We start from the raw sequence: 21,114 nt of genomic DNA on the forward strand, positions 1-21,114 counted from the left end.
AAAGAAAACAAAACACAGTCTTCCTGCAATGTAAATAATAGTTTAATTCCTGGAAAATTTGGTGCAGATTAACAGCAAGCAAGATATATCTTTAAAAATTTTTTTTAATGTTTATTTATCTTTGACAGAGAGAGAGAGAGAGACAGAGAGAGAGAGACAGAGAGAGAGAGAGCATGAGCGGGGGAGGGACGGTGAGAGAGGGAGACACAGAATCAGAAGCAGGCTCCAGGCTCCAAGCACAGAGCCCAACGCAGGGCTTGAACTCATGGACAGTGAGATCGTGACCTGAGCCGAAGTCAGATGCTCAACTGACTGAGCCACCCAGGCGCCCCATCAAGCAAGATATATCTTGAGTTTACATGTAAAATGAAGTTAGATTTTTGGCACGTATTGTTAGATGTCTAGCAGGGACACTGACAGGCCACTTGGGTATAGGAAAATTATTCTTCATGCAGGACAATATTACACATAGCAGGATGGGTTGGCCCTCACCCTGTAAGGGCCCTGCCTTCATTCACAGTGAGATTCAAAACCCCCACAAACTTCCAAAATGACGATAGGGGGCAGTATCACCCCATTGAGAACCACTGCCCAAGCAACACCTCTTTTGTCCAATATGGTCAACAATAGCCATCTGTGGTTTGTTATATATTAAATGAAATTAGAAGTCCAGTTTTTCAGTCATACTAGCTACATTTCAAGTGCTTAAAAACACACGTAGCAAAAACTTCCCACAGAGAAAAGCCCAGATCCATATGGTTTCACTGGTTAATTCTGCAACTACTTAAAGAATTGATAGTAGTTCTTCACAAACTCTTCCAAAAACTAGAAAAAAGAATACTTCCCAACTCATTAAATGAGGTCAGCGTCACCCTGATACCAAAAACTAGAAAAAAATGACATAAGAAAATTACAGACTAATATCTCTTATAAATAGAGACACAAAATCCTCAACAAAACACTAGAAAATCTAATATACAAACTGTGACCGAGCGAGGTTTATTAGGAATACGAAGTTGTGAGGGGGGTGCCTGGGTGGCTCAGTCAGTTAAACATCTGACTCTTGATTTTGGCTCAGGTCACGATCTCACAATTCTTAGGTTCAAGCCCCTCATCGGGCTCTGCGCTGAAACTATGGAGCATGCTTGTGACTCTGTCTCTCTCTGCTCCTCCCCTACTCACTCTCTCTCTCTCAAAATAAATAAATACACATTAAAGAAAAAATGAATCAATGTAATACACCATATCGATAAAAGACAAAAACCACGCGATCATCTCAATAGATGTGAAAAAAAAGAGCATTTGACAAGATGCAAAACATCTTCATGATAGAAACACTTTGCAAAGTAGGAACAGAAGGGAACTTCCTCAATATGATATATAGGACATCTACAAAAAATCCACAGCTAACATCATACTTAATGATGAAAGATTGAAAGCTTTCCCCCTAAAATCAGGAATAAGACAAGGAAGTCTACTCTTACCACTTCTCTTCCACGTTGTACTAGAGGTTCTAGCCAGGGCAATTAGGCAAAAAATTACATAAAGGACAGATTAGATAGGTTTGCAGACCTCGCATATAGAAAATCCTAAGGAATTCACCAAAAACTGTTGGAAGTAATATTGAGTTCAGCAAGGTTGGAGGGTAAAAGAGCAAAAGACAAAAAGCAATTGTATTTTTATACGTTTGTAGAGGCCAATCCCAAAAGGAAACAAGGAAAACAATTTCACTCACAAATCACTGAGAAAGAAGAAAATACTTAGAAATAAATTTAACAAAAGAAGTGCAAAACGTATACTTTGAAATTAGAAAGCATTGTTGAAAGAAAATAAAGTTCTAAGTAAGAGGAAATGCATCCCATGTTCATGGATCCAAAGAGTTAATATTGTTAAGTTGGCAATACTTCCCAAACTGATCAACAGGTTCAGTGCAATCCCTATCAAAATCGCAAGTTGGTTTCTATGCGGAGATTCATAAAACGTTTTTGAAAAAGAAGAACAACGTTAGGGGATTCACACCTCCCTATTTCAAAAACTCTCTACAAAACCACAGTAATCAAGACAGTGTTGTAATAGCATAAGAATAAGCATGTAGATCGATAGGATTGAATTGAGAGTCCAGAAATAAATCCCCAAATTTACAGTCAACTGATTTATAACAACTGATTTTCCAAAACAAATCAATAGGGAATGTTTTTTTTTTTCTTTAACAACATTTTTTTAAATGTTTACTTATTTTTGAGACAGGGAGAGATAGGGCGTGAGTGGGGGAGGAGCAAAGAGAGAAGGGAGACACAGAATCCGAAGCAGGCTCCAGGCTCTGAGCTGTCAGCACAGAGCCCGACATGGAGCTCGAACCCACAAACTGTGAGATCATGACCTGAACCTAAGTCAGACGCTTAACTGACTGAGCCACCCATGTGCCCTGGGAATCTTTTCAATAAATGGCGTTGGGACACCTGGATATCCACATGCAAAAGGATGAAGTTGGGCCCCGTGTTAGGGGTCCCCAAGACCATCCTCAAGTTCAATGATTCACTAGGAAGACTCATAGGACTCAGCATATAGTCATACTCACGGCTGAAAGAAAACAAGCCAAAAATCAGCAAAGGGAAAAGAAAGACACATGGAATGAAGTCCAGGGCAACCAGATACAAGATTCCGAGTCTTGTCCTGGTGAAAACACATATTTAAATCTCCCAGCAATGAATTGTGACAACACCTATGAAATGTTGCCATCTAGGGAAATTCCAAACTTCTAGAAGGAAATCAAGTGTTCAGCAGAACCCATAGTGTTTGTACAAGCCTTTTAAGAAGTGTGTGCCCCTGGTAGCAATTAATGATGGGAATCCTCCTGAAACCTAAGTTCTCAAACTCCAACCACAGGCCAACCTTGCAAGCAGCCTTTTTACAAGGTTAGTCGTTTGGGCCTGCTACGTTAACTCTTTTCTGGGCATACCCTTACCTCACATGACATGCAAATAAGAACTCAAAATGGACGAAAGACTTAAATGTAAGAGCCAAAACAATACAACTTTTAAAAAGAAATAGGGAGGGGTGCCTGGATGGCTCAGTCAGTTAAGCATCTGACTCTTGATTTGGCTCAGGTCATGATCTCACGGTTTGTGAGTTCAAGCCCCAAGTTGAGCTCCACGCTGACAGTGCAGAGCCTGTTTGGGATTCTCTCTCTCTCTCTCTCTCTCCTTCTGACCCTCCCCCCCCTCCATCTCAAAAATAAATAAACTTAAAAAAACAAACAAACACAGGGATAATTCTTCTTGACTGTAGCTTTGGCAATGCTTTCTTAACTATTTCACCAAAAGTCCAAGCAGCCAAAGGAAAAATAGATAAATTTGGCTTCATCAAAATTCAAAAGTGTTGTGCACCAAAGACATCATCAAAAAGGTAAAAAAAAGTAACACACGGAGGAGGAGAAAACATTTGAAAATCCTGCCTCTGATAAAGAATTTGTATCTAAGATACATAAAGAACTTTAAAGAAAAATTTTTTTAACATTTATTTATTTTTTGAGACAGAGAGAGACAGAGCATGAATGGGGGAGGGTCAGAGAGAGAGGGAGACACAGAATCCGAAACAGGCTCCAGGCTCTGAGGCGTCAGCACAGGGCCCGACGCGGGGCTCGAACTCACGGACAGCGAGATCATGACCCGAGCCGAAGTCGGCCGCTTAACCGACTGAGCCACCCAGGCGCCCCAATACCTAGAGAACTTTTACAACTCAAACATTTTTTTAAATGGGCAAAGGACTTTTTCCTCCAAAGAACATATACAAATGACCAATAAGTACATTAAAAGACGCTCAAAATCCTTAGCCATCAGGGAAATGCACATCAAAACCTCAATGAGATACCATTTCACACCCACTAGGAGGCTATAATAAAACAAAGAACAAAAAAACAAACAAAACAGGAAAAGAGTAAATATTGGTGAGGATGTGGAGAATCAGAACCCTCACGCGTTACTGGTGGAACGTAAAATGGTATAGTCACTTTGGGTAACAGGCTGGCAGTTCCGTCATGAATTAAACAGAGTTACCAAATGACCTACAGTGTTATAGGCCCTGTTACTCAAGAGAAATGAAAACATATGTGTGCTCAAAAACTTGACCCAGTGGGGCGCCTGGGTGGCTCAGTCGGTTGGGCGTCTGACATCGGCTCAGGTCATGATCTCGCGGTCTGTGAGTTCGAGCCCCACGTCGGGCTCTGTGCTGACAGCTCAGAGCCTGGAGCCTGCTTCGGATTCTGTGTCTCCCACTCTCTCTCTCTCTTTCAAAAATAAACACACACACACAAACTTGACACAAATACTTAGAGCAGCATTGTTCATAGTAGCAAAAAATTAAAATTAAAAAAAGGAAACGCGCTGGATTTCCATCAATGGACACGTGGATAAACAAAGCATTGTATGTCCACACAATGAAATAATATTATTCGGCCATAAAAAGGAATAAGATACTGATCCATGTTACAACATGGGTGACCCTTAAGAATATTATGCTAAGCGAAAGAAGCCAGTCACCGGGGCCACATGTTATATGATTCCATTCACACAAAATGCCCAGAATAGGGAAATCTATAGAGACAGGAAGTAGACTGGAAGTTTCTTAGGGCTGGTGGGGGTAGGGTGGGGATGGAAGGGTAGGGAGTGACAGCTACAGAGTACAGGATTCCTTTATGGGGTGATAAAGGTGTTCTAGAGTTGACTGTAATACGGGGCATAGTTATCTTTGATTATACAGAAAACCGATTACTGTATACGGTTACGTGAAGCAATGTATATCTCAGTAAAGCTGTTAGAAACGTTTAGATAATCCAGATTGGATACGTTTCCACTCACTTAGCAAATGATCAAAAATGATTATACCCAGTGCTGAGGAGGGTGCTGTGAAGCACACACACTTGACAGGTGCCCTAAACTGGTGAAACAAAACACCTTTCAGAAAATTATGTGGTTACGTATCAGCCCTCAAAGAACACGCATCCTTCAAGTTTCACTTTTGAGAATCTACCCCAGAGAAATACTGTTATATACAGAAAAATCTAATGTAAAAGGGTTATGTTTAATAATAATAATAACAATAAATGGATACAAGACAAATGGCCAGCATTAATAGAACGATTAAATAAGCTGTAAAGGGCCACAGTGATGGAATACTGTGTACCCGTCAAAATGAAACATATTTTTCTATCTAAAAAGTTCCTGGCCTTTCGAAGGACAAACTCATAAATTTGTTGAACCGAAAAGGAGGCTGAGGGAAGTCCTATTTAAAAAAAAATGTTTTGGGGCGCCTGGGTGGCTCAGTCGGTTAAGCGTCCGACTTCGGCTCAGGTCACGATCTCACGGTACGTGAGTTCGAGCCCCGCGTCGGGCTCTGTGCTGACCGCTCAGAGCCTGGAGCCTGTTTCAGATTCTGTGTCTCCCTCTCTCTCTGACCCTCCCCCGTTCATGCTCTGTCTCTCTCTGTCTCAAAAATAAATGTTTAAAAAAATAAAATAAAATAAAATGTTTTAAAGGGGCACCTGGATGGCTCAGTGGGTTAAGCGTCTGACTTCAACTCAGGTCATGATCTCATGGTGAGTTCGAGCGCCGCATCAGGCTGTCTGCTGTTGGCACAAAGCCTCCCTTCAGATGCCCTGTTCCCCTCCCTCTGGGCCCCTCCCCTCCCCTGCTCTCTCTCTCTCTCTCTCTCAAATAAACTTAAAAAAAAAAAAAGTGTGGTCCCAAGAACAACAGCGTCAGCATTACCTACACTTACGATAGAAATGCATATTCTTGGTCCCCACCCCACACTTCCTCAATCAGAGCCCTGGGGGTGGGCCCAACAATCCGTATTTCACTAGCCCTTTGGAGCACACTAAAGTGTGAGAACCACTGGCATAACGCAGTGTAACAGGAGAGGCAGGATTCCAACTGTAGCAGGATCAAAGCTAACATGTACTGAGTGCTGACTCTGCCTTCCCACGAGGTCATGTCGTTTCCACAACCATATTACGAGGGGTTGGAACTTCGCTTATTCCCACTGGACAAATCAGTAGACGGAAGTGCAGAGATGAAGGTAATTGCCCGAGATCGTGAGTTAGCGAATGGTAGAGCTGGGGCCCGCAGACCGGGCTTCTCTGCCTGCAAAGCCCACGCTATTAACCATCATGCCCACGTTTCGCTGAGCGTGGGCCCCAAACATCACAAGTAGTGATGGGATGGATGGTCTCAGAGCGTACTTGGATGTTCACTTTGAACTCCGAGAGTTATGTACCGGTAGGTCTTCCTCGACTGAGGACGGGGTTCTGTTGTGATGAACCCATTAAACTGAAACTATTTTAATTTGAAAATGCATGTGATACACCCAACCTACTGAACATCATGGCTTAGCCGAGCCTACCTGAAATGTGTTCAGAACACTTAGCCCAGCCTGCAGTGGGGCAAAGTCATCGAACGCAACATCTATTTTACAATAGAGTGTGGAATACCTCATGTGATTGATTGAATACCGTACTGAAAGTGACAAAATGGTTGTACGGGAACACAAGGGCTGTAGGTGAGTCTGTCGTTGACCCCGGCGATCGCGTGGCTGACTGGGAGCTGCGGATCGCCGCCACTGCCCCGCGTCACGAGAGGATAGCACCACGTATCGCCAGCCCGGGAAAAGATCAAAATTCCGAATTCCAAGTAGAGCTTCTACTGACTGGCTCTCACGTTCACACCATTGTAAAGTCGGAAAATTGTAAGTGAAACCCTCATGAGTCAGGGACTGTCTGCGTTTATTTTAATGGAGTGAAGAAAACATGTAACTAGCATTTCAAACTCATGATTCCAAGAGTAGCATTAAGCTTCCTTTTAAAAATTTGTATGGTCACTTAATTAAAAGAAATACTAAGTGAATAAAAGCACTCGATGGGGACGCCTGGATGGCTCAGTCGGTTAAGCATCCGACTTCGGCTCAGGTCATGATCTCACGTGTGTGTGGGAGTTGGAGCCCACGCTGACAGTGCACAGCCTGCTTGGGATTCTCTCTCCCTCTCTTTCCCCTCCCTTGCTTGCTATCTCTCTCTCTCAAAATAAATAAGCATTAAAAAATTTTTAATGAGGTGGGGGGGAGGGGCAGAAAGAGAGAGAGAGAGCGAATCTGAAGCAGGCTACCTGCTGTCAACGCAGAGCCTGACGTGGGGCTTGAACCTACAAACTGTGAGATCATGACCTGAGCCGAAGTCAGGTGTTCAACCTACTGAGCCACCCAGAAGCCCCTAAAATTTTTTAAAAAATATATGATTTATGCAGGGGCACCTGGGTGGCTCAGTCGATGAAGTGTCCAACTTTGGCTCAGGTCATGATCTCAAGTCTTGTTGAGTTCAAGCCTCCGTCCGGCTCTGTGCTGACAGCTCAGCTCTGATTTGGATTCTGTGTCTCCCTCTCTCTCTGACCCTCCCCCATTCATGCTCTGTCTCTGTTTCAAAAATAAGTAAACATTAAAAAAAAGATACGATTTATGCATTTTAGTGTATAAAAATTATACCTAAAAAAAGGACTGTACAAAAATACTAGATTCTAGCTAATCCACATGCTAGAGCGTTTAATGTTTATTTATTTATTTTGAGTGAGAGAGAGAGAGCAGGGGAGGGGCAGAGAAAGAGGGAGAGAGAAGATCCCAAGCAGCCTCCATGCTGTCAGCATGGAGCCCGACATGGGGGCTGATCCCACAAACTGTGAGATTAGACCTGAGCCAAAATCAAGGGTTAGATGCTTAACTGACAGAGCCACCCGGGCGCACCTGCATGCTGATGTGTTTAGAGGGAAGTGTATTGGGGACGCCTGGCTGGCTCAGTCCGCAAAGAATGCAACTCTCGATCTCAGGGTTGTGGGTTCGAACGCCACGTCGGCTATAGAGATCACTTTAAAATAAAATCTTGGGACGCCTGGATGGCTCAGTTGGTTAAATGTTCGACTCTTGATTTTGGCTCTGGTCATGATCTCCCGGTTCATGAGATTGAACCCTGTGTCAGGCCCTGTGCTGGTGGAGCCTGCTTGCGAGTCTCTCTCTCCCTCTCTCTCTCTGCCCTTCCCCCACTCTTCCTCTCTTTCTTAAAATAAATAAACTTTAAAAAATAAAATAAAATCTTAGAAACATAGGAGAAATATATGAAAGTCAGCCTCCTACTTTGAAATATGTCACAAAAATAAGATAGGCTGATTTGCATGGAGTGTTACATATGGGATAAAGTAATTCTAGCAAAAGGTTTACTGTGGAACCATGCTTACATGAATACAAATTCTCTCAACCTCCCTGTAGGCATGAAAACTTACATGTTGGGGGGAAATGTATATATATATGGCCCCGTACAGTGAATGAATGAATGAATGAATGAGTAAGGCCTCAAAGATGAAGTAGAAATCTGCTGAAATGCTTTCTTTATGCTCTCCTGCCTACATTCCAAAGTGGGTTTGTATTACTTCTGTAATAAAAGAAACATTTTTTTTCAACCAGAAAAAAATGGCACAGGAATCAATTGACAAAATAGGCATTTATTCCAAGGACATAATGCCGTGAAGAAACCCCCCCAAGGCCAGCCTGGGAGTGGGAGAAAACGGCTCCCCCCAGCTCAAGGGGGAACGGAACCTCGGTGCTTCTCTGCACCCCAGCCGTGCAGGGAAGCCTGGGGCGGAGCTCTGGGAATGAGCTCTGGGCTGTGGGCCCGCGGCCTGACTTGCCCGCCTGTCAGCGCAGGCCCAGATTAGTGTGACCAGTGCTCCAAGAAGCCAGAGTGTCAAGACAGATGACAAAGGAAGTCGTGCAGAGGCAGGGCCAGGAGCCCTGACAGGGAGATGCCCAAGGTGTCGGAGATACAGGCGGCCGCCATGGCAAATTCCCGGTGCTCATCACTCGTCTGGAGAGGGCAGAAAGCAGGGGTGAGGCTTCAGTCGTAGACACCCCTGCCCTGGCCTTCCCCAGCGAGGCTACCCACAACCCTCAGCCAGCTGGTGCTGACCTCCAGCGCAATGTTGTGGAAGGTGTTCACATAGGCAGCACCGCCCAGGAGTCCCTCATACAGAATGATCAGGAAGACGAGGTAGATGCTGGGCAGGAAGCTCAACCACACGTCCACCAGCAGGAAGGCCAGGTTGAAGCACTATGGATGCAGGAGGAGGGGAGGGCTGAGCCTGGGACCGGCGGCGGGCAGGGAGGCCGCGATCCCATCCACTGGCCCCTGGTTCCGAGAGATGCTGAGAGGGCTGACGGGCCTGGATCACATCCCAGCACCCAGCTGGCCTACCAGACCCTGAGATCCGGGGTAAGCCTGCTCCCTGTCCCGTCCCAGTACCCGAGACCTCGTAGGTCTCGCCCCACCTCACCTTTGGTCCTGTCACGCCTGCTGCCTGGAGCGCTATTCTGCCTTCCCCTCACTTGGGATCTCCTAGCCACCACTGTTCGTGGCTCAGCTTGGATCAGGACCCCTCCCCCCCCCGTGCCCCCCCCCCCCCGGGGCCCCCCCCCCCCCCCCCCCCATTTTACCCGACTGAGGCTACACATGCACCAGCAGTTCTCAACCGGGTGTGATTTCGCCACCCAGGGGACACTGGGCAACATGTAAAGATGTTCTTGGCTGTCACGAGTGGGGACGGAGTAGGCAGAGGCCCAGCCCCCTGCCGGGCACGAACGGCCCCACGACAAAGGATGGTCCAGCCCCAAACGTCAACAGTGCCGAGGTTGAGAAACTCTGGCTAAAGTGTTCTCAGTTCTCTTACGAAGCTTCTCCGACCCCACCCAAGGGGGTAGGTCCCTCCTGTGTGCTCCAGTCCTTCAGAGGATCCCCAGTGCCCCAGGTCTGAGCACACAAGGTTGCCTCCCCAGTGGGTAGGCCACCGTGGCAGCTCACGAGGTTGATGTACATACACCTAGGGGTGTGGTGACCCACATAGACCTTGCCCTCAGAGGTTCTCATTCATGAAGTCTGAGGTAAGCTCAGAGACCTGCATGGAAAAGAACACGCCCAGTAGGGGGCGCCTGGGTGGCTCCGTCGGTTGAGCGTCTGACTTCAGCTCAGGTCATGATCTCACAGTTCATGGGTTCGAGCCCTACATCGGGCTCTGTGCTGACCGCTCAGAGCCCGGAGCCTGCTTCGGATTCTGTGTCTCCCTCTCTCTCTGCCCCTCCCCTGCTCACTGGCGCGTGCACACTCGCTCTCTCTCAAAATAAGTAAATAAATAAACTTTAAAAAAAAAAAAAAAAAGGACAGCTAAAATCGCAAGCCACCCATTTCAGTGGCATCTACTGAGTTCAGAATTGTTGACGCAGTGCTTTGGCACTTTGGGGGTACATAGCCCTGGGTTCGCAGTACTGCTCAGACCAACAGAGAAGCTGGAGGCCATTCACATGGCGTCGTCATAACCCAGAAGTGCAAAATCTTCACTTGCCCTATATCTCATTATCTGAGGCGTGAGCTCAGCTTATTAGAAAGGACTTTCCTGTACTAACCAAAGATGTATTTTGAGAGTCACCTTCAGGGGCTGTAGACACATGACCTTGAAAATGAGTTACCTCCAGGAGCTGTAGACACATGACCTTGAAACAGCGAAGGCTGGTTATGTGAAGCTACTTGGGTTAGACCATTGGGAGTGGATGGTGTTTGTGCACTTAACGCTGTAATACTTTTGCTGTGGGAAGTCACAATTTGCTCGCCAGCCTTGAGGTCAATAGCCTGTTGACTACGACATCACCGATTCTATCACAATGAACCATCCAGAATAAAAGAATGGTACATTTTTTTTTTATCCTTAGAAACGTTATTTGAAACCCTGTGTCTCTGCGCGAGGCTTGTGGAAATAACCATTAAGTGAGTGCTTCTAATGGGTTAAAACAGAATACAAAATCTCATTTTCTTCTTCTTCCTCTCACCTCTATTTCCTACGACTGCCCTGACAAGTAGGTGTTGGCCACACCCGATTTATAGAGGAGGCGCTCCAGGCTCAGGCTGGTGTAGAGACCGGCCCTAAGTCACCCAGCTACAGAGTACACAAGCTGGGATTTGCACTCAGGTTTGCCAGGCTGCTGAGGCCACGCGTTTTACGCAGAGCCGGAGCCCTGCTGGCCTTCTGTCCCCCGGGCCCAGAACCTGATGGTGAGCAATAAATAATTCCTGCTGAGGGAGGGAAGCCTGGGGTCTGGGAAGCCGGGAGCTACGGTGGGAACAGAGGGAGGGCTGGGCTCGGTACCTGCAGCAGGGCCAAGACCCACGTGAAGCGGATTCGACAGCAGCGGAGAGAAGAGCGGGACACAAAGACACCGGCCTGGTAGAGCATCTGGTACCTTCGGTGGAGGCAGGGAGTAGGAGGAAGCCCTTCCGGGTGCCGCCCCCAGCCCCCTGCCCGTCCTGCCGCCACACCCTCGCCCTTCTTACCAGCGGTACTGCTGAGCGTGAGTCAGGGACGTGTTCCGGAAGAACAGGAGCTCAAACTGCAGCAGAGAGCAGGCAGGGCAGACGGTCAGAGACACGTGGGGCCCCGCCTCCGTTGCTACTCCGCCCCCCCCCCCCCCCCCCCCCCCAGCAGCCCTCACTCACAAGCCCCTGATTGATGAAATATTCCGCAAAGTAGACCAGGACCAAGGGGACGATGTACCACAGCAGGCCCTGGAAGGGTCAGAAGCTGTAAGTGGCAGGCTGGCAGGCGGACACTGGCCACGGGGGACCCGCCACCATCCATACCTTGAACACGGTCCACCTTTCCTGAAGGGAGAGGTTCGAGCTGGAGTCTGCAGGGGAACAGGGAGAGAAGGGCAGGTGAGGCTGGCACGTTGACTCGGCAGAGGGTGCTGGTGTGCAAGAAACCAAGCACGCTCACGCTCACTGAGCGCGCTTAAATGCCACCGGACTGGGACTGTACAATTCAAAATGGTCAGATTGAGGGGCGCCTGGCGGGGGCTCAGTTGGTGAAGCATCTGACTTCCGGCTCAGGTCATGATCTAACGGCTTGCGAGTTCGAGCCCCACGTCGGGCTCTGCGCGGACAGCTCGGAGCCTGGAGCCTGCTTCCGATTCTGTGTCTCTTCCTCTCTCTGCCCCTCCCCTGCTCGTGCTCTGTCTCCCTCCCCCCCTCTCAAAAATAAACATAAAAAAATGGTGAAATCGGTAAACTTCACGTTAGCTCTGTTTTACCACTGCTTAGAAAGAAAAAAAGAAAGAAAGAAAGAGAAGGAAAGAAGCCGGTGAGACGTCTTCACGGCTCATGTATACAGCTCAAAGGCTACACACTCCATCCCAGCCAAGCTGGCCCCTCCTTTCCGTTTCTTGAACATCCAAGCTCATTCCCACCACAGGGTTTTAGAATTTGCTGCTCCCTCTGCCTGCAACCTGTTCACCCCGACATCCATAAGGCTGACACCTAGTCATTGAAATTTCAGCCCAAGGACACTGCCTCAAAAAGGCCTTCCGAACCACCTTCTCTACGCAGGACCCTTCTCTGTTTCCCCCCGGTTCCCAGCAGCAAAACCGCTTTATGTCCGGCCAGCACTTACCAATGCTTGAAAACAACACGTTTCCGATTCAGCTGCTTCTTCACGAATCTCCCCCCTTTCCTATGTCAGTCACCTGGCACCCCCAGCAAGTGCTCAATGAGAGCACTTCTTGAATAGATGAACGCAAATGATTCTTACCGTAACCAGCACATCCACTCCCCCCCCCTTCTCGACCGGGTCCACCGCAGACAGCAAAGGCTAAAACCCAGCGAGAGAGACAGTGACGGCTCTGCGTCTCTTACCTGACTTCGCCTCGGGGGCCTCGCTGTTTATCAGGGGCTGCCGGGCTGATGTCTCTGCCTCTTCCTCCCCTCCAGGGTCCTGGGGCTCGGGAGATGTGAGCAAAAAGAAATAGCTAGGGAGCGGGTGGGATGAAGGTAAGACCAGAGAGGCCGCTCCCTCCCAGGGCACCACCCCCTCCACCCATCATTGCCACAGCCCCCCATCCCGTGCCAGAGATGATTGCTCTAGCTACCGTGTGTTACGCATTCATTCAACTTTTCAAATTTCCGTCACTTCTAATTTGCCGTATCTACGCTCCTCCTATATATAATTTTTTTTTTTTGCTTGTTATTTTCCTTTAAATTGATTCCCTTTTTCTACGTGGCCTTGTTCTAAGCATTAATATGTGGATAATAGATTGGATTGGCTAGTTTAAATTTTTTTCCTAACACACTCAAAATTAATCAAGTAAGGGTCCCCCCCACCCCGCCCCCCGCAAATCATCTTGGGATCCACACTGTATCAGAGGCTTCACACACATCACCTCATGAGGACACAAGGAGAACTACCGCCATTTAAGACATGGGGAAACTGGGGCGCCTGGATGACTCAGTTGGTTAAGCATCTGACTTGGGCTCACATCATGATCTCACGGCTCGTGAGTTCGAGCCCCGCCTCGGGCTCTGTGCTGACAGCTCGGAGCCTGGAGCCTGCTTCCGATTCTGTGTCTCCCTCTTTCTCTGCCCCTCCCCTCCTTGCGCTCTGTCTCTCTCTCTCTCTCTCTGTCTCTCTCTCAAAAAACAACTAAACATTTAAAAATTAAAAAAAAAAGATACAGGGAAACTGAGGACCGGAGAGGTGAAACACCTTGCCCCACACTACATCGCTAGCAAGTGGCGGCTCCAGAACTCAAACCAGGCCCATCAGAGTCCAGAATCCACATCCCCTCTTTACAAGGCAGCCAGGATCGGAAGACTGGGAGCAGGGTCTAGTTCTCTCCCCTGACCCATCACCCTTCCAGCCCAGGCAGCCTACCTGGCCAGCAGCAGGGCGGGGATACCCAGCATGGACAGCAGGGTGTGCTGGGGGGAGAGGCCAGCCTGGGTGAGGCCCAGGTAGGACAACGCTCCCAGCAGCCCTGCTCCCCCGGTTCCTGAGGACCACCAGGAGATCACGGCCCTGAGAGGAACACAAGGGTTGAGGAAGGACCAAAGCCAGCACCGGGAGGTCCTCTCTCCGACTCCCTGCTCTGCCTGCTTACCTGGGGTAGAAGGCGGTGAGCGAGAGGAAGGTGACCTCCCCCAGACCTGACGAGATGCTAGCCAAGACCACACCTGGGGGGGAGGAGGGGGGGACAAGCATGGCAGTGACCACACCCAGCCTCCCTGATATCTCCGGCCCCCTGAGGTGTCTGGCCAGGGCCTCCTCTGCATCAGCTCAGCGGAGCTAAAAACAGATCCCTTGGGCAGGCGGGCTTCAGACCTGGAGTAGAACCAACCCGCTCCCCCCCCATATCCGCTCACAGGGAATGGTACCTCCATCCGCCCAGTTATCAACTCCGGAGCAAGAACTCATCTCTGATGCCTCGGCCGTCATGGAATCTTGGTGACTGCTCGTCTTGAGCTCCCGGTACTCCATCCATTCCCTCCTATCTCCCCACCCCCCAACCCCTCCAAAATGACCCCATCCCCCCTCTCCTGCCTGTGACAGTCCTGGAAGGCTTCTGAGGGTTACACAAACAATCCCTTTCCTCGGGGAAGCTGGGGAGACTACCCCACAATGCTCAGTTTCGGTTCCTCTGGGTTCCCCACCTGACACGAAACCTCACACTCACCACACAGGCTGGTCCCCACTGAATGAGAAAAGGCAACCAGGATGAAGCTTCCCGCAGAACAAATCCCGCTGACGAGCACCCGGGGGCTGAGGGGGAGAGGTATAGCGAGAGAAGAAGAGGGTCAGCTTCCGCCCGCAACTCCCCAGCCCTCTGGCCGTCTCAGCCCTCCTGGCCTCCCCACTCTCAGATCCCACCTGCCCTTCCTCCCACCACCCCCACCCGGACCTGTAGGGCAACAGATGAAGACCAAGAGGGGCCAGCAATTTGATGACGAGGGTGGGGAGGATGTCGGCCAGGAGCACCGCCTGGAACGGGAGAACACGTTGAGACCCCAGATGGTCCCAGGCACAAACCTCCCAACCAAGTGGCCAAGGAAAGACACACACCAGCCGGGTCGACCCGCTACAAACACAGGCCCTGAAGTCAGACAGCTCTGGGTTCGAGTCCCAGCTCTGCTGCTCCTTAGCTAGGAGTCAACAAGACATTCACACGCTCCGAGTTTCAGTTTCCTCGTCTGGAAAATGGGGATGGTTATAGCGCCTAGCTCGTAGCACTGCTGTGTGCATTAAATGAGCCAATGTAGGCCACACACAGAAAAGGCTCAGTAAATGGTCTTGATTATTATAATCACGACAGTCGCAGCTGGGTGCTGGGGGTGGGGGTGCGGGGCAGGGGGAGACCAGATGGGTACTCACAGCCGTGGAGACAGAGTTGCAGTCAAATCGAGATGAACTATTGCGGGTGGTGGGCGCTGGGTCTGGGTCTACCTGATAAAAGAGAAGAGTCTTTTACCCAGGGAGGCAAGAGGAGAGACCAAAAGGGCCCGACTCCAGTCCCAGCTCAGCCCTAACTTGAAGGACAGCTTTGGCTCTGCGCTGTACTCTTGGGACCTGGCTTTTTCTATGTGCACAACAGGCAGGGTGAGGTGGCCGTGGAAACCTTAAACTAAGGACCCAAAGGCCAAAGATGGCCCTGTAAATGGGCTCTACTTGGGTAACACATTCAGGAGCTTTCATTTTTAAAGATTTCGGTTTCCAGAAAAGCTGATCTTGGACCGAATTCCCTGTGGGGCCTGTAAGGAGGTGGCTGCTGGCCTTTGGCGTGCATCCCCTCGCTCATCATAGACAAGAGGGTCTCAACGGGAGGTGATTATAGCCCCCAGGGAACATTTGGCGATGTCTGGGGACATTCTTGTCTCAACTGGAGAACTGGGGGGGCGGGGGGGGTATGCTACTGGTATCTAATGGGTAGAGGCCAGGGATGTTGCTAAACACCCTACAATGCACAGAAAGCCCCACAACAGAGAATTCTCCAGCTTAAAATGTTCAGTGCTGGGGTTAAAAAAACCCTACCAGGGCCCCACCCAGCCAAAATTTGAGTTTGGACACCTGGCACCAGTTGATTCTTAAAAACCCTTCTCACTCTGAGGTCTGGGAGATCGGGAACTTTAGTCCTCTTGCCTCAACCCTTGGCTACCCCATTCCCTGAGTTTTTCAAAGGGGCCCCTGCCCTAGGTTGAGTTCTTCATCTTCCGATAATGACTAAATATGGTGGCGGTGATAGAGAGGGTCACTTACACGGCTTTGGTTCCCGGATGCCCTCTGGTGGCTAAGGATGTCATGGGCGGCGCTGAGCATCACCACATAGGAAAAGTTGTTGCAAAGGCCCAGGAGCCTGGAGTGAGCATTATAGACCTTTTGTTTCTTCAGTTTTATTGAGATATAACTGACACAGAAGAACACATCCCAGCCTCCTTCCAGGCTTACAATCTACCCACAGTCCTAGCACCAAATCTCCCCTTCTTGTGGCCTTCAGTCAGCTCCCTTGTTTTTCTCTGTCACTAGGCCCCCCCCCCCCCATCTCCATTCAATGTTAGGGCTAGAAATAACAGGCTTTGGGAGGCAGACTTGGGTCCACATCTTATCTCTCCCAGGAAGAAAAGGAAGTCGTCCTTGATGCCTGTCTCCTCCAAGCTTCCACCATGATTCAGTTCCTGGGACTATTCTCATCCACTGATCCACAGTCTCTGACGTGCTGGGACAGTAGAAAGATCCCGGAGCTTGAAGCTCGGAAGGATCACGTTCAGATCCCAAGCCTGCTGCTTCCTACTTGAGTGGCCTTGGTCTCCTCATGGGTAAATGAGGATACAAGTGTCTCTTCTCACTGCCTCACAGGGGGCTGCAGGGATGAAAATAAGATAATACCAAAGTCCTTTATGACCCATGAAGAATCTTTTTTGCTTAGTCTCACTTCCCAGAGCCACACTCAGTGATGGGAAAGGAACTGGGCCAAGAGCCAGAGAGTTCACGTGCTCCTTCCACAAGCCTACAAAGTGGTACTACCGTTCTCATCTTGCTGCTGTGAAACCGAGGTTCAGAGAGGTTACGAGACTCTTTCAGAGTCACGTGGGAAGTCACTTCCAACCCAGTGTGCCACCCAAGCCCTCCATGGTCAGGTTAGTGCTAGAAGTATTTCCCAGAGCTCAATATTTGAATGATTCCAGGAGGTAGGTGGATGATCTTTTAAAAAGCAGGCATGTGCTTTTTAAAACATGCATTGGGAGCAATACTGGCTTTCCGTCTAGAATAGTGATTTAAAGTTTTCTTTAAAGAAACACATGCATTTACAAATCTAAAGCCTGACTTGCTTGAAGTAAAACACGAAGTAGTCCTACAGGTGAAATGAGGCTCTGGCCAAAATAAGAAGGTGGTAAGTAAATGAATAAAGTCTGGGAACTTTACCCGCAGCCTTGGGCAAACCAACTGGCTCAGTAAATATTTGTGAATTCAGCTCCTTTTTCAGAGCTCAATTTTTTCCTCCTCAGCTCTTTCTTCCTGTTGCTTCCCCTCTTCCCACCGCATTTTTACTTCTGCTGAACTCTTGGGGCCACTCACCAGAAACCCATCGCGTTCTTCCAAAGGGCTCCCTGACGGTCTAACAGACGGGGCCGAGGTTCGGGGGCGGTCTCCCCCCCTGGGAAGGCGAGAAGAAGCGAACATGACCTCCACCCCACTCGCAGGTGCACGAAGGCCCCACGGGGCTCCTCCCGGGGCCGAGCCAGCGCCCGAGGCCCGAGTCTGGTGGGGACAGACGCTGTCACTCTCAGGAGGGCGCGTAGAAATACGCACCCTCGGAATCCAAAAGGCGCCGCCGCGAGCCCGCACAGCCTCCCATGGCATCAAGTTCCGATCCCGCGAAGGGTTCAAAGTCAGCGAGAGTCCAGGCTTGGCTCTGACCCGGCGGATGAGGGTCTGCGACAGATGAGAAGGATCAACGCCCCACTGCCGGTCCCGGCTCCGGCTTCTCCGCCGCACTCGCGCCCGGCGACCCACCACGTTACCCCGGGCTCCATCTCGCGCCCTCGCACACCCCACCACGTCCCACCCGTGGGACTCCGCCCCCGCCCCCTTTAAAGCAGGGGGCTCTGCGGTCTGTACCTTTAAGAGCAGCTGCAAGTTCGGCCCCGAGGTACCGCAGGTGGGCGGCTCACGTGACAACACCAGCGGGTCCCTCATCACGTGCTTTTGGAGGTCACCACAACTTCCGGGTCCTCTCTCTGTCTTCGCTTTAGGCCTTCCCAGCCTCGGGGCGGGGGACAGAGAGAGGCCGGGAGAACCCTGGAACCGCTGGTTTAAAACTAGAGCGGGTAGGATCAGCAAAGAAGAGCCACGACATTAGACTAGCGGGGCGCAAGGTCTTGACCGTATCCTGCCAGCACTAGGCATGGCAGCAAGCGGCTTCAGCTCCTCTAGCGACCTTCAATTGCCAGAAATAAATATGGCCACCGGGTTACTCCCTTCTCTGTTTCTGGTTGGGAACAAAGACAGCCAGTTTCGGGGCATCCTTATTCTTATCTGTTGCCCTTAGATTGCTTCGGAACTGAAAATAAAGATAACACTCATCAAAGAGGATTTCTACCTATTGGCAATATCCAAAGCATTAAAGAGATCCCTTTCCCCAAATTATCCTAGAACTGAAGATTATCACAGAAATAGTCCCACCTCCCCCCTCGCTTTACAGATGAGAAAACATAAAAGGAAAATTGCTGGTGAAGACGCAAAGTGAGACCTAAACGTGACCTTAGAGACCTTTTTAGCAATAGGAAATAGAGCACCAGAGGCAGGTGTGTTTGGCTGAGCAGGCTGCTGGCAGAATTCCTGCCTGCATCGAGGATACTTAGACCTGACGAGTAATAAGGTCCAAGATTCTGATTCTGTGATCTCATCTAGTCCCTTTAATTGGAAATTTAGAAGGTGGGGATTAGGGGAAGAGGTGTAGATCAAAGTCACTTCACATAGTCCCAAATAAGGAGTGATTATTCTCTTACCTTTCTCTAGGTAGTTAAGCAGCATCCTGAATTTTCTTCATGGAGTCCTTCCCCTGCTAATCCCTTCTATGGGCTTCCACCAGCTGGTGCCCACCTCTACCAGCTCTTTCTCACCACCAAGTCCTCAGACTGCTGTTTGAAATGTGGCCCCCTTGGGCTGCTTCCCAGGTCACTCAACCAATGAAATATGGTGTCCTACTACGCTTGCGGTGCCCTAGAAACTCAGCAACATGTCATACATGGCCTCTGCCTTCAAGGAACTCACAAGAGGTTGAGAGGTAGACACAAATAACCACAACACAAAGCTTAGCCAAGTTTTGTTTTGCAAGAATGACTACAGATGAGGGAATGGACATTGGAGCCACCAGCCCGGCCCCTTCTTCCCCTTAGGGAAGCATTAATGACCCTGAAATGAGAAGCCAGAGCTCTTACCAACCCCTCTTCACTCCTACTCCTTGTCCCTAGGCAAAACAGGAACCACAAACCCCAGCTTCCTCTCACAGAGTGGCTGTGGCTTGTGGGGGAGACGGAAATGGCTGAGGTGTGAATACAAGACCTGAGTCATTTAAGCTGCAGTTGCCACGGCCCCCTCCCCCCTCCCCAATTCTGAGGTCTCCTGCTCCTACGTTTTTCTTTATGGCCTCCCTTCCCTTGCCCTTCAATTCCAACTATGCACCTGAGTCCCCCCAGGTGATGCACACCCATTTCCCAGCCAGGACTGGAAGCTGCTGTGGGCACCTCAGAGGGTGGGCAGGGCCTGGGGAGGGGATGCGTCAGGCAGACTTAGGGGAAGAGGAAGTGTCCTGGGCCCCGGGGAAGACTGGCTTGTCTCAGTGGGTGGGGACGGTCATTTGTCGGCTTTCTGGACACACAGAGACAGACAGGATGGATTTCCTCCGGCTCCATCTCCCTGGGCTGCATCAGGCCTTGAGGGGGGCATTGGTGAGAGGGGCAAGGAGATGCCAGAGACTTTCGCCCTGCTCCCTGGGCCCCCCCCCCTTCCCTCCACCCTTTGAGACTCTCCTCAAGACTTGAGATTCCTTTCCCAGGATCAGGTAGCCTCCTAGCCTGATTGTTTCTGGATTTCAATACCCCACCTCCACAGATACATCCCTACCCCTAATCTAGCCCTTTCCTTTTCCTTCTGCAGATACAGTTCTCTTTCTCCTTCCAGATCCCAGAACCCCTCTTCTGTATCTGAGTTCCTCTGGGGCAGGGTCCCATCCTAAACAGTCCTAAGAAGGCTGGATCTCCCCTTAATGCCTTTGTCCCCCTGCCCCTTCTCTTCCAGGATTCCCTCAGCACCTTTGTCTCCTACCTTATGGGCGACGAGGTCCCCACTGTAGAGAGGAGGGAGGCAAGGGCAGCTGAGGAACTGGGGGAGGTGGCTGCAGGAAGGCCAGAGGAGACTGAAGAGAAGGGAGCCCAGGAGGCCCTTGAGGGCCTTGGAGGCAGCCAAAGCAAGGAGGGTGGAGGGCTGAGAGAGCCTAGAGAGGCTGGAAGGTACCAGGAGGGAGGTTCAGCTACAAAACAGACCTGGGATTGGGAAGAAGGCAGCTCCCATGGGTCTCAAGCAAACAGGCAGCTCACTGGGGCCTGGGAAGCAGCCAAGGCTGCCAGGTGCCAGGAGCCAAGTGCCCACTTAGAGGCCAAAAAGACGTCTGGGGCAGGGTCTAAGGCTGGTCGAGACAACGGCAGCCAAACCCAGGAGAGTCGAGGGCCCAATGAGCAGGAAGTGAACAGAGAGGAGACACGGAGAACCTGGGAACAGGAGGAGGAGGCGGAAGAGATCAGGGAAGGGAAGCCAGGGGTGGCCGGAAAGGCGGAGTCAGAATGGACCTGGCAGAGGGAGCCCGAGGGGAAGGTAGCAGGGGACAGCAGGGAGTCATTAGAGCAGGTGTTCAAGGAGGCAGTTGCAGAGGAGATCCAGGCGCCTAGGGCCAAAGAGGCTGGGAAGGAAGGAGAGGTGATGGTGGTCCTAAGGGGTAGCCAAAGCACAAGGGTAGAGAAAACACGGGAGTCAGGGACAGAATCTGAAGCTGGGACAACCTCAGGCAGGGAGGAAGAGGCCAGGACAGCCTCAGGCAGGGAGGAGGCAGAGACAACCTCAGGTGGAGAGGAGGAGGCCAGGACAACCTCAGGCAGGGAGGAGGAGGCCGAGACAACCTCAGGCAGGGAGGAGGAGGCCGGGACAACCTCAGGCAGGG

The 21,114-nt window shown here is 50.2% G+C and overlaps 2 protein-coding genes across 10 annotated transcripts in view; one reads left to right on the top strand and one right to left on the bottom strand.

The window, feature by feature from the left end:
• Positions 1 to 8,517: 8,517 nt before the first annotated feature.
• CLN3 (CLN3 lysosomal/endosomal transmembrane protein, battenin) lies at positions 8,518 to 19,290 on the bottom strand. 3 transcript variants are annotated; one of them, XM_049638531.1, is made up of 17 exons: positions 18,908 to 19,290; positions 18,018 to 18,217; positions 17,709 to 17,831; positions 17,475 to 17,553; positions 16,158 to 16,254; positions 15,276 to 15,347; positions 14,806 to 14,885; positions 14,581 to 14,666; positions 14,008 to 14,080; positions 13,782 to 13,925; positions 12,767 to 12,879; positions 11,717 to 11,763; positions 11,573 to 11,641; positions 11,411 to 11,466; positions 11,226 to 11,319; positions 9,002 to 9,142; positions 8,518 to 8,899 (listed from the first exon to the last, which is right to left on the bottom strand). In XM_049638531.1, exons 3-17 carry the CDS (start codon positions 17,752 to 17,754, stop codon positions 8,780 to 8,782), a joined length of 1,317 nt encoding a protein of 438 aa, XP_049494488.1. In that variant the 5' UTR covers positions 17,755 to 17,831; positions 18,018 to 18,217; positions 18,908 to 19,290; the 3' UTR covers positions 8,518 to 8,779. The 3 variants fall into 3 exon arrangements, with proteins under 3 accessions (XP_049494488.1, XP_049494489.1, XP_049494490.1); XM_049638532.1 differs by lacking the exon at positions 18,908 to 19,290 and having other exon boundaries at positions 18,018 to 18,715; XM_049638533.1 differs by lacking the exons at positions 17,709 to 17,831; positions 18,018 to 18,217; positions 18,908 to 19,290 and having other exon boundaries at positions 16,158 to 16,758; positions 17,475 to 17,554.
• Positions 19,291 to 19,726: 436 nt separating this feature from the next.
• Positions 19,727 to 21,114, top strand: part of APOBR (apolipoprotein B receptor) — a 4,919-nt gene continuing 3,531 nt past the window's right edge. For 2 of the 7 annotated variants that reach the window (XM_049638526.1, XM_049638528.1), the window contains exons 1-3: positions 19,727 to 19,849; positions 20,199 to 21,013; positions 21,044 to 21,103. In XM_049638526.1, the coding sequence (XP_049494483.1) occupies positions 19,793 to 19,849; positions 20,199 to 21,013; positions 21,044 to 21,103 (932 nt within the window). In that variant the 5' untranslated portion in view covers positions 19,727 to 19,792. Of the gene's footprint in view, positions 19,850 to 20,198; positions 21,104 to 21,114 lie in introns of all 7 variants that reach the window. The other 5 variants (XM_049638529.1, XM_049638530.1, XM_049638524.1 and 2 more) reach the window with 3 other exon arrangements.

The sequence above is a fragment of the Panthera uncia genome, chromosome E3, assembly GCF_023721935.1.
Source record: "Panthera uncia isolate 11264 chromosome E3, Puncia_PCG_1.0, whole genome shotgun sequence".
NCBI classification, from domain to species: domain Eukaryota; kingdom Metazoa; phylum Chordata; class Mammalia; order Carnivora; family Felidae; genus Panthera; species Panthera uncia.